Below are 13,290 nucleotides of genomic sequence, written 5' to 3' on the forward strand. Positions count from 1 at the left end.
TAGAAAGTGTGCTAAATTACTGGGAAAATACTTAAAATCAGTAATGTTTTATGAAATTGTTTTTGAATAATTTGGATGTTATTGAATAACTTGAATTACTAAATTTCTCATTTTTAATATTTGGACTGAACTTTTACTTTCATTGTGTGCTTCATCAAAACTATTATGTCGAGGGCCTCTAGAATCTGGCTTTGTTATAGAGAAAATCCATTGAGTTATCTCCTTGATCTGGGTTTATAATGGATTCAGATGTATATACATACACAGGGCAGCTTTTGCTACTCTAACCTTTAATAATAACCCAGGAAATTTCAAATGGATGTGCAGTGTTTCCAAACAACATAAAACCATTGAACATTTCTGGTTGTTTGCTTTTTTTGCTGCCTGTTAGGAGTTATGCAGGTATATTGATTATCCTCAGTTGCCTTGGTATTGCTCTCCTCGAAAAATTAAAGCTATAGAGTTTGACACCCCATTATTAATAGTAGATAAGTTAAAGGGAATCTCTGTAAAGTGAAGCAAAACTTTAGTTAAAGAAGATCACCTTGGAGAACAGATAAAGAAATTTTTATTTCTTTAATAAAGGGAAAAACCGCAAAATAACTTACAGTTATTTTAAAAAATGTATTAATGCAAGAAATTGGGAGGACATCTATTAGTGCTTGAGGCTGAAAATAAAAATTACTTAGATATTTAATTTAAAAATTCTAGGCCAGCAAAAGGCATTGCATTGCTCTCTAGTCCTGTTTTCTCATGGACTTTTCATAGGATTGTAGTGAGAAATAATAAATAAAATCTGTATTTGTGGTAAAGGGAGTCAGTCAGTCATCTTGGAGTGAAACAGTCTGTGCCAATCTAAGACATATAAAAGTGCCCAAATTATAAACTTATGTGGGGAGAAGAAAGGAAAACATTTCATGGTGCTTTTTTTCTGGGTGTGGATAGCCTGGGTTTATCAGTACAGTTTTTCCAACACCATTTGCCCACCCACAGAAAGACCCAAATGATATTTTTATGAAGAGTATCTTTCAAAAAGAGCTTCCTGCTAATCCTTATTGCAGAACAAAGCCTGCCAATACTCTGTTTTGTAGCTATCCTGTATACACGAATGGATTCCCAGAGCACAAGGAACTAATCATATATGTATTCTCTGTTCTAGAATTCTAGTAAATACTCTCCAGGCTACCAAGTGCTCTGTGTCACAACTTTCCCCTAGAGATGGCAAGTGAACATGGTAGGAGGGTAGTGATAATTCCCTCAATATCTCAGGAACATTTTTGTGTGTACTCTCACTTTCCCCCCTCTTTTTCCTTTCCTTTCTTAAACTGCTCAGAGATAGGCCTTCATGAAGTTCTTGATGGTTTTAATTTTAAAATACAAAATTAGAATTTATGGGAATATTTAGATAAATAGTAATGATGTCTGTTAAATGAGTCTGATAATTGTGTTTTTTTTTTTTTTTTTTTTCCTCCTAGGAGTGCTGTCTCTGCAATTTGAGAGGGGGTGCTCTTAAGGAAACAAAGAACAATAAGTAAGTATTGTGTTAATTGTGTTCAATTTTTTTGTTTCCTTCTGCTCTCTAGAGTGTTGAACCTCTGGATGGATAGTTTGCTGTGTTACCTCTCATTATTGGACACATTGTTCCAAAGCTTTTGTTGTCCAGATCTAAGGTTGGGATTCTGTGCATGTCTTCAGAGACTATTACTGACAGCAGCAGTTCACCTCTCCTGGTTGAAGGTGGTCTAAGCCTTGCTTCTGTCCATGTCTTTGACACCCATGAAGAATAACCCCTCTTTTACTGATGGCGGTTTTTAAAGTGAAGGCAGCCCATATCATCTAGGTGCCATTGGAATCCTAGTGTTTAATGTGATGAATCCTGTTAGTCTAATAAAAACAATGTGCCTGAAAACAGTGAAATCTGTTACCTTCAGATAAATAAAATCAATCATAGTCATAACATTAAAACAAAACAATTTACTTTTAAAACCAGCAAATTAACAAGAGAGTGTATGTACTAAAATAGAAACATAGGGAGAAAAACATTGATTTTCAGATTTAAAGGGGACAATTGGAGAATATGAAGAGAATCTTGAAAGAGAGAAGTGAACATAAAAGAAAGGTAATCTGGTTTTTAATGTGGTTGTTGAAATATATTTTTGCATGAATTTTATTTTCATGACCCAATTTTAGTATTTAAAATGAGGCCAAAGCATATTAAAGATCCCTTTGGAAATAGGAAAATGTAGAAATGATAGAAGCAGAGGTCGTAAGTTGGCATTTAAGGGCCAAATCCAGCCACAAAATATGTTTTAGTTGACTGACATACCATTTTATAAATTTGATGCAAATTTTAAAAGTTGAGAGATTTTATACAAAAATCCAGATTTTTATCTATACTTGAAAAATAATTGTGCATCTCTGTATAGCAATAACATGTTGGGATGAAAACCTAGCCTAAATGGGACAGATGACCCCCAGGTTACCATAATTTACCAGTGTATTTGCTTACCTCCTGCCTGGCCCTGTGGGCACTGGAGTTGGGACCCCTGGTATATAATGTAATGATCAAATTAACATAATTATGTGCATGTGCACATGTTTCAAATTGCTTACAAGGAAGAGCGAAGACATTTATCATTCCTGTGTTGATAAAGCTTGGTCTAGTAGACTTATTTTTGCTTAACTTTGGGTCTTCCTCTTTCACAGTCTTAGTTAATGTGATTGGCACTTATAAGAAAAAGTATTGCTAGGTCTAGGATATCACATAGGTCATGCAGACTGTGAATTGCTTTAGGTGGTTCCTGTGCAGACAAAAGTGGTAACAACTTCTCCTCCTATGCTTGGGCTAGGACAGAAATAGTGTTTACTACAGGATTATAGTATTTATTAGATTTGAAAGAATGCCCTGATGGGGTTGACACTTGTCCTCTCTTCCCGTGGTCTTTAAAGGCAGGATGGAGTCTTATGTTGTTTGAGTGACATACTCTTTGACTTAAAAATAGGTTGATGGATATGATAATTCCTTCAAGATGTCTTTAAGCCTTAAGAGTCTTAATATTTACTTGGGGCATGACATTTATGAGAAACTAAATAGTGTTAATGGGGGATGTCATTTTTCTGGAGAATTTGAAAGGAGATACTCAGCATTAAGTAGGAAATGAGAGAGCCAGCTAAATTTTTTTCCTCCTTATCTCTGGGTTCTTTTGGTTATAGTAGGATTGCAATGAGAAACAATTTAATTAAAGACTTAATCAGTGTTAATTCTTTTAGAAGACTTTACTATTTGTTTTAGTTTTCATGACACTTATATTATGTAAAAAGATTATACGCTATACCCAATTCATACCTTTTATTAATTGAACTAATCTTTTGCCACATATTAATTAGCTTAAGTATATTAAACACCTGTTATATTTCAGTACCAAGTGAAATAGAAAACCTACATTTCAGTATTTTGCAGAGCCAGTGTAGAAAAATACCATATATTGATAGGATCAAGTCTCTGGTCTTCACCCCATTCTTCATGTTGCAGTGGTGGGCAGGGTGGTACTGAATCTATCCAGGTATCACCCAAGAGGTTTAAAATTCAGAGTCTGTGATGGATTTAGGCTTTTGGCTTTCTTTCTTGTCTGTGTATTTACTCTCTGTGAGAATTGCTACCGCCTAGCTGAAGTATACAATATTTAAGTTTAGGGAACTTATTTTCATGTTTCATGTCTCCTTTCCTGTAGGTGGGCCCATGTCATGTGTGCCGTTGCAGTCCCAGAAGTTCGATTCACTAATGTCCCAGAAAGGACACAGATAGATGTAGGCAGAATACCTTTACAGAGGTTAAAATTGGTGAGTGGTAAAGCTTCTTTTTTACCTCATAAATCAGCATTAATTTCAAATTCTGAATATTTCTTTTAATGTCACATTCTCAATTTTTCTCTTAGCTTCATTTCATTATTCTACCCTTATTTTCCTTTAGCCTAAATTTACTTATTTGTACATATTCTCTTCCTATTATATTGTAAGTATGATATAACCTTCCTCAGTTCTGTTTGAAATGAGGCAAAGGGATACTACTTTTTCTGGGTTAGTGTGAATTTTCAAACCATAGGCTGTCTGGTGAGGTTTGTTAGTAATATACCTGAACTATCTATCTCTATTTAGATTGTTTAGTTTTTCTCTCTGGCCTCTCTTTGGTTGGTCTTCACTTAGCAAATTCACCTAACCTGATTTCATTACATCTTCACTAAGAAATTTGTAGGGAAATAGAAAAATTTTTATTATTGCCAAGGGATTTTTTTCCTTTATGAATAGATACAAGTCATTTAATTTGCCAGACTCTTTGGCTGATTATCTTCTGACTGGTTTAGAAACTTTCATAAAAATCTTCCTACTCGTTCTCCTTATTAAGAATATTTTTCATTCCAAGGATAGACTTTCATTCCTCAACACTGGAGTTCTGTTAAAGTGTGAGCCAAGAAGGCATTACTTTAGGCCCTTAAATTTCATATTTAATGATAATTTTCTCTAACATTACATTGCATGATTTTAAAATACTGTAGTATGTTTTACATGTGGACTTAATTCTCTAGAATTTCTTCAGTACTTCTTATTTTTAACTTGAGGTCTTTCCACTACAGAATATTTTGGGCACTGTAGCTATAACTTTCTACCCAACTATTAACTTGTCTCTTCGCCATCAGGTAGCTGGGCATATTGTCTCTAGACCTCTGTCACAGGCACTTAGAATCTAGTCTTTCATTCTCAGAGAAGGGAAAGTATACACTGTTGTTTTCTGTTATAGCTGCATCAAGAATTTCACATTGCTAGAAAATATGTGGTCCTCTGTGGACCTGATGATTGTCATTGGCAGGTGTGGGTGGTAGCACCAGGATGCTCAGGATGTGAAGTTTTGTGAATGAAATGGGTCATTTAAATGGCCCTTCAAAGCTCACAGTGATTCAGAAGAGTGTAAAAAGTTCTTCAGCTCCAGGACTTCCATAGGAAAGTTTGAAATCTTGTATCTTGGTCACCAGTTAAAAAAAAAACACACACACATTCCAATGAGAAGCAAAAAACATTTGCCAGAATTAGGACTATGGGGTAGGATATTTTAAAAAATGTTGAGTTCATCACATGTTAAAGAATTTAATGTTTAGCATGACAAATATTAACAAATGTCTTACATTTTAATTTTTCTCTAATTTACAAGTAGTATGTATTTGCAAAGATTCCAACACTGCATTTAACAATCATCTTTGCTTCTCTATCCTGAAAGATGACTTCTGTTACCAGTTTAATGCTCTTGATACTTTCCTTTAAGGAACTATATCCTGGCTAATCTAGTACATGAATGCTGATTTATTGTTACTCACACCAGTCCCAAAGGGGTTTTATGGGAACAGCAGGGAAGGACAACATGGGATCATTTCCATGCCATTCAGAAAGTTATATTTAGAAATTTGACATCTAAAGTGCCAAAGCTTACTGTTTTCTTCTCATTGCTATGCCTCACCTTGATTGTGTATATCACATACTCTTTACAGAATGTTTTACATCCTTAGACAATTGATACCTTGAAAAGCATAAATTTTGACTGAATTTAAGATCATCTAAAGTCTACTTCTAATGGCAGTGTAGAGCTGTTTATTGACTTATTTGGGTGAAATTAGCAGGCTATAGATCAGATTTTTTTCTGTTCTTAATAGTTTTATATGCATAGAGAGTTTCTTGGTATTTATCAAGTGGTACTTATCAAAATGCTCACAGTGGTTAAGTGGGAAAATACAAGGAAAAACTTCATTTTGGGGGAAAAAAATCACTCAAAAATTCTGTTACAGTTTGAAAGTGGGCAACAACCAAAAGTCTAGATGACTTTTTTATCAAGAATTGTCAAGAAAGCACCATCACTGTGGTGAATCTCCCATTGTATAGCATCTGTGCACCAGTCTTTCTCACTTAGTGATCAGACTCAGATGGGCTGGCTTTGAATAACAAAATTTACACATGATCACTTGTGTGTGGCATGGGATATACCCTTCCAGGGAACGGAATGCTCTGCCCTATATGTGCAGAGGGTTTGCTTTCCTGACATTAGCATTCTTTCATTTTAAAGTTTAAATAATCTGTTGGTACATGGCCAACGTTAGAAGTTAGTACCAATTTATTTCACCAAACCATTATTACCTTACCTTGCCAGGTACTTGGTGTACATTTTCAAATAAGACATTTGTTCCTGTCTTTTAGCATCTTACAGTCTAGATGGGCTTTCTCAACTTTTAGACAATTTTTTGTTCTGGGTGACTGTCATGTGCATTGTAGATTGGAGCATCCCAGACCAAACAGGCAATGCTAGATACCTTTTGGGAGGCAATATCATTCCCATTTGAGAACCTACCCACTAGTCTATAGGGAAGACATACACATAAAGAGGAAATTTTAACTTTTGTCATTTTCAGACAGAATATCTTGGTTGAAAGAAGTAAGTTGGAGACTGAGAGAATAGAAATTTTTAATTGTTTTTAAAAACAATCCTAGAGAATTCTTTTTGGCAAATTGAATTTGTCAACCAAGTAATGAAATTCGGCAACATATATGTATATTTACTACTGTATAATTATTATATAATCTGATTATTTTAACACTTATAATATTAATATTAACATTAATTATTCTTACAAAAATTGAACAACTTTGAATAGTAATCAAGTGATGTGTATGTGTGTGTGCACACGGTAATTTTGAGTAAATATTTATGGAATAAAAGGCAGCAAATTGTTATTTATTATTTCTGCTTCTGACTTAAAATTATTGTGGCTGGAGGGTTGGATCACATAATACCAATGGCTTCTGCCTTTTTATGGTTTCCTCTTTAAAAGTTGTGGTGGTAAGCTTATGCACAAGTCTCTGTAAGCTGCTCCAAAGGAAGCACTGACCCATGGAACAGCAGCAAGGGGGACTCTGAGCGTCTCCCCAGTTTCCACTAGGTGGTGCTGCTGTACCAGTTTTCCATCCCATTGCCCTTAAATTACCTCCTTAACAAGTGCCTAATCGGAGTCTTGCCCACATTTGTAGAGGGGTGTATGTGTTGGTGTGTGTGTGTGTGTGTGTGTGTGTGTGTGTGTGTGTGTGAGAGAGAGAGAGAGAGAGAGAGAGAGAGAGAGAGAGAGGCGGAGAGACGGAGAAATGGAGAGACAGAGATGGCACCAGGAAAGGGAAAATGCTACTGGCTGTGCATTCAAAGTGCTGAATTCCAGAGGGCAGTTTTTTAGTTCAGTTTTCATTTAGCCATATGAAAAGAACAGCTTTCCCTTGGGGCAAGTTAGTGTTTTTCTGTATAAGTAAGAAGCAACACTAGTTAACAGCCAGTAACTGCAAGAGGCTTAAAGAACAGCTGATGGCAAACATAAGTTTAAAATGTCTTCTGAAGTATGAAAGCTGTATATTTAAAAAAAAAGTGATCATTATTATTAGTCTTTCTAGAACATGGAATAGTGGAATTTATGCAGAAGTATTCGAATGTTTTGGTAATACTATCGTTAGTCTTTTATTTATTCATTGGTTCAACTTGCAGCTTTTGAAATACCTCTCTGTACAATGATTTGTGTAGGAAGATTTTTTTTTTTTTTTGCAGAGCATATAAGAAGGTTTGTTTACTTTAGTAGATTTTCCCTCTTATTTATAATGACCATTTTTTAAAAAAGAGCAAATGGAAAACAACTTTTTCAGTGCTCATCAGTGGATTATGTTGATACTAAAATGGTGTGTGCTTTTATGAAGAACCTTTATCTCATCCAGCTACCTTGTTTGGTAACATACAGGTGTGGTCTCTGCTCATTAGATAATTAAATGGACAGCAATGATGACACTAGATTTCTTTTCAAGACAATGTATTTCATTTTATGTGGTTGATAATTTTAAATACCTTCTCCACTCTCCAGTGAACATCAGAGCATTGTTGCCTGGTAGGACAAAGGATGAGGAGGATGCTGAAGACATTGCAACCCCTACTTGATCGGTGTGCTCAGGGATAGCCAGGCTAGCCGTTTGTTTGAAGTCACAGGCCATCGATGGGTATGCCTGAAGACAAAAAAGAAAACATCTGACTCCACGTCATACAGATTTTAGAATTTACTCAGTCATTTCCTTATCTCAATTCCTTCCATCTTGTTTTCTCTACTAATATAATTGGTTAGCCATGGTCATAATTGAATCTCTGGAAGAGGAGCAAAATTGGGCAAAGATGAGAATACCAGAAAAGGAAATAGAGATAAAACACATATGAAGTTAGAATGTCTTTTTTTTTTTAATTTTCACAATGGAAAAAATATAGGTAAAAATTACCGGGAAGAAGAGTTAAGGACAGAAATTTAGAGAGGACAAACAATATATTCTTTTTATAGTAGAATCACACAGAAGACAGCAGTATTATCTGCTGAAATAATCTTCAGTATCAGTGTTATCTTTTGGAAGCAGATCACCAAAAAATCTTCAAATTCGATTTTAAAATTTAAGGGAAGAACATTTTAAGAACCTAACAAAAGGAGTAAAACAGCATGAAGTTCTGTTATTTGTTACATACTTACCATGAATGTCTATTACATATATCAATCACTTCTTGAAGGTTAAATTAATTAAATATCTGTGGAATTGTTATAAATAAAACAGCAAGGCAGGTTTGTGGATTCTAAGAAATCTTGGGAAATCATAGCAGACCTTCGATGCAGCCATTAGTTTAAAATTTTTTTCCTGTTTGGAGAGAAAGTTCTCAAATAGAAATGTTCTAAGAATATTTAAACATTAAATTGCATGTATCAAAGCAAATGATGTTTATCTTGATTGCCGTCATTGCATTAAAAACCTTGGTTGTTTGTTGACCACACATCCATCCTTACAGTAGCATAGCACTGTGCCTTTGGTTTCTATGTGTGTAGACATTCCTAAGATTTTTACATTTGAAATCCTATTTTTGCAACCAAATAGAGAGAGAAATGAATTTTAGAATAGCTGAAGTTGCCCCTAGGCCTTTAGTGACCTCCGATGTGTATTTGATGAGTGAACCAAGCACAGGCACAAGTGTTCTCTGAGTGAAGAACATTATTTTGAAAAAGAATTTACACTGCAATGATGACTGAGCTACAAGCCTTTCAGTATCTGGCTGAGACCAACTATTCTGCTTAGAAGCCTCTATACACTTTAAAATTTGTACCTGAAGGCAAATAATAGTGAACTTGAAAGCCAGAGATTATAGTTTTGAAAGGTACGTCAATTCTGAAAATAGAGTGGTTTCACTGTGGTGTTCCAGCTGAAAAGTTGAACCAAGGGGAAAAAATACATCCAGGCTTCCTATTTCTTAGAATAAGGCACTTGTTCTCTTGCTAACTGGCTTATGTTATCAGATGTATTGAATACTAAAAATAGAATTACTGAGAGATAGAGATGGGGTCTGCCTCACATGCTGTAAGATCACACTGAGCCCTGTTTAGTTAATGTTACAGCAATGTTAGAGATCAGCTTTGCTTTCTTTCTAGAGGACTCACGGGTATATTTGACAGAGCCTCTGTTAATGCATTTTGGGAAATATAAAGACATAATTGATTATATTATATCACTTTAAAAGAAAAAAGTAGCATTGTAAAGGCAATCAAAAAAATCATTATGTTCCACGTTAACACATGTACTGTTTTATTCACATCTTCAGTTATTTTTAAAGACAAAGGAATTATAAGAAAATACTAAACATTGACCATGATGAGTGACTTTATTATTTAAATGCTGTTGAGGAAAAATTTGCTCTTAATAAAGTGAACTACCGAAGGAGGAATAAGTTATACTACAAATGAAATAATTGTGTAGTGTGTAGGGTCCAATTATTTATAAAATTCAGTATGAAATTTATATCATTAAGACTGTTCTTCAGAATTTCAACATATATTGTATCATCAACTTTGTAAGATTTTTTGTAAGATTTTTAAATAAGTTTAGTGTAAAAAAAATGTATATTAGTAGCTGTATAGTACTTAACTGTCAGAATGATTTGCTACAGGGACTAGATCCTATTGCAAGCTGTCAAATTTGTATATTGCTGTAATACCAAACCATAAAATCTTTTGAGTAAAATGGAAAATGTCAGATAGGCATGACTACAAATAATATACTTTCTGAAGGCTGTAGACATCTATAGGAGAATATGTGTAAATGCATGAAATGTTATCTTGTTACTATGGATTTTCTTTATCTGCTGAAAGAAAACTCTGAGGCAAAAAGAAATTGATTGAAATCTTTAAATTTTTAGTTTTGAACTCATTTTTCCTGGGGACTAATTTTTAAAACATTATTAGTTAGATAAGTAGAACTTCACATAATTCATGATTCAAGAATATTTAAGAGAGTAATCTTATTTTTTAGCTTGTATTGCTGAATGGTTCATTTTTTTTTTTATCTTGTCTGTGTGAGTAGTGATTACTGACAGATCTTTTAATTGAATTAGTGAGCTGGGGTTGGGGTTCCAGAGATGGGATCAGTCCCTTCACTCCAACATTGACTGGGCCAATTCCAACAAACACGTGCCAAACCGAGGAAGCTGCTAGATGGCGCTAAACAATCTATAGGGTTTTGCTTGGTCAGCAGTGAATGACAGAAGAGAGGTTATAGTTTTTGAAAGGTATAGTCATTATTGTAAAATAATGGATTCATTATTATTTGTTGTTCTAATATTTTAGTATTAATTAGGTTTTTTTCCCTTAAAAGGGCATTCTTAAAAATCCACAAAAATAAGTTATTTAATATATACTGTGGTATATTTTAGGCATGTTTTCTCAATTTAGTGATGCCCTTTTCTAACATGAGCTCATACATACAGGTATCAGCACAGTTGTAGCCAGCCACAGTTTGGACTTATTGATTTAAATATGAAAGGGTCTTAGTATTCATCTGTATTACTGTTTGGACCAAGCAATTCTAAGTCTCTGTTACATTGAGATTAAGACTGTTTGAGGCCAATGTCCTCCACTTAGGCAAGCTTGCCATGCAGATTAATCTCTCTTAACCTCATCTATAAACTGGGGTGGTTGTGAGGATGAAGTAAGAAAGTGAAGGGCCTGTAATACAGTTGCCTTCAAAGTAGGTCATTGCTTATGGCTAATGATTCATAAATCTCCATGAGCTGCCTTTTGACCAATCAAGAACAGAGCAGATAAATATTTCTACTCCAGAAGGAGTAGGTTCTTGGTGCTCTCTCATATGTTTATTCATTCATTTGTTCAATAAATATTTATTTAGGATTTGCTATGTGGTTAGGGGATAGATTTTATTTCATTTCTATTTCTATAGATATTACAGAGTAATGGAAGTTACTGAACATTAGGCAAGCAATTGCAAAGCAGTATGTAAGGATCTATCGTAGTAAAAATTTGGAACACAGTGAAGGACCTTACTAGATTTGAGGTATTAGGGTTGGTAATATAGAGGTGGAGAAAAGCTTCCTAGAAGAAGCAATGCCTAATAATGCTTAATCTGAGACCTGAAAGATGAGAAGAGCTAGCTGGAGGAGGGGTCAGTAGGCTTAGTAGCCTGGAAGTGGAAGGAAATTGTGAAGTCTAGGAAATGAAATTTCAGTAGAGCTGGAGCATGAAGTATGAAGAGGGAGAGATGAGTCTTGAGGAGAAGAAGCCTCAGATGAGCTAAAACTGTACGGTCCAGCATGTAGCCACTGGCCACTTATGGCTGTTGAGTGCATGGAATGTAGTTAGTGTTATTGAAGAACTGAATTTAAACAGTTTTGGGGCTTTTCTTGTTCTCATTCAAATCCACACGCCTGCCAGTCCAGCTGATCCTCCAGAAGTTTAGGCCCAACCACAGATATTGAGCAACAGCATGCAAGGGCTGTTTAACATCTAGCCCCGAAATATGCCTCTGTTGCACAGTGCTCACAGCAGTTCTGCTTCTCTAAGTGAACCCTGACTTAGACACCTCCCAATTAATTTCCACTCCTCTTATGTAGCTTGAAGCAGGTGGGCAAAGGACTAGTGTTGGCAGGAACTATATTTTCACCCTCCCCTTTTATTTTAAATTTTATTTAATTTTAAATAAGCTGAATTTAAAAACTGGAGGCAGCATAAACACATGAAACACAACTATAGTTTTGGTAGGTGCACACTTCAAACACCCTTGAAAATTTAATATCATAATTGAGATGTGCTATAAGTGCGAATACACAGCAGATTTCAAAGACTTAGTATGAAAAAAAGAATGAAATATCTCATTAATTTTTATATTGGTTATATGTCAAAATGATAAGATTTTGGATTTCTTGAGTTAAATAAGATATATTCTTAAAATTAATTTCACCTGATTCTTCTTTCCTTCCTTCCTTCTTTCCTTCCTTCCTTCCTCCCTTTCCTTCCTTCCTTCTTTCCTTCCTTCCTTCCTTCCTTCCAGATTTTATTTATTCACTTGAGAGAGAGAGAGTTAGCAAGGAAGCATGAGCAGGGGGGAGAGGTAGAGGCAGAGAGAGAAGCAGACTCTCCACTTAGCAGGGAGCTTGATGTGGGGCTTGATCCCAGGACCTGGAGATCATGATCTGAGCTGAAGGCAGATGCTTAACCATCTGAGCCACCCAGGCACCCCGATTCTTTTTTTATTATAAAATATATGTAACATAAACTTTTCATTCAAATCATTTTTAGGTGTATAATTCTGTGGCATTAAATGTATTTACATCTCACGCCCCTGTATCTTTAGAACTTTTTCATCTTTCTAAACTAAACTTACTCATTGAACAATAATTTCCCATTCTTTCCTCTCTCATCTGTCTTTTAATATTGCTCCTAAAATATTAAAAATTGCATATGTGGCTTATATTGTATTTCTAGTGGACAGTGCTATTCTAGAGGATTTTGTACTTTATCCTGAACACACTGGAGAGCCTTTAATGTGTGTTATGAAATGAAATAGTATGATCATAGTCATATTTCAGAAGGGTGTTTTGCTTCTGGTATGGAGAATGTATTCAAGAGAGCAGGACTGGAGTTTCAGTAATCATGTGAAAGATGATTTTGGCATGAACCTGGGGATGGAGAGAAGTAAACTGATCAGAGGCAGGGTAAGCTAGGTGTGGAGGAAGCTGGGGTTCTGGCTAAGTAGCTTGGGTAGTGGTCATGCCATGCATAGGGCTTATCATCACTGGAAGGAGCACAGAGTTTAGGGGGAAGTACATATTGCACATACTTAATCTGAGGTCCTTGTGGTTCATCTGGTGTGGCTCAGGAGGGAGATGTGCCAGAATCCTACTTCTTATGG

General features: G+C 35.2%; 1 protein-coding gene across 3 annotated transcripts in view; it reads left to right on the forward strand.

Annotated features, from left to right (window-relative positions):
* KDM4C (lysine demethylase 4C) overlaps positions 1-13,290 on the forward strand; it is a 506,632-nt gene that overhangs the window by 367,248 nt on the left and 126,094 nt on the right. For all 3 annotated transcript variants that reach the window (XM_028107256.2, XM_028107255.2, XM_028107257.2), the window contains 2 exons: positions 1,476-1,531; positions 3,732-3,840. In XM_028107256.2, coding sequence (XP_027963057.1) covers positions 1,476-1,531; positions 3,732-3,840 — 165 coding nt within the window. The remainder of the gene's footprint in view (positions 1-1,475; positions 1,532-3,731; positions 3,841-13,290) is intronic.

Source organism: Eumetopias jubatus, unplaced genomic scaffold (assembly GCF_037043125.1).
Source record: "Eumetopias jubatus isolate StellerSeaLion01/CBP00866 unplaced genomic scaffold, mEumJub1_p1.0 scaffold_15, whole genome shotgun sequence".
In the NCBI taxonomy this organism is placed as follows: Eukaryota; Metazoa; Chordata; class Mammalia; order Carnivora; family Otariidae; genus Eumetopias; species Eumetopias jubatus.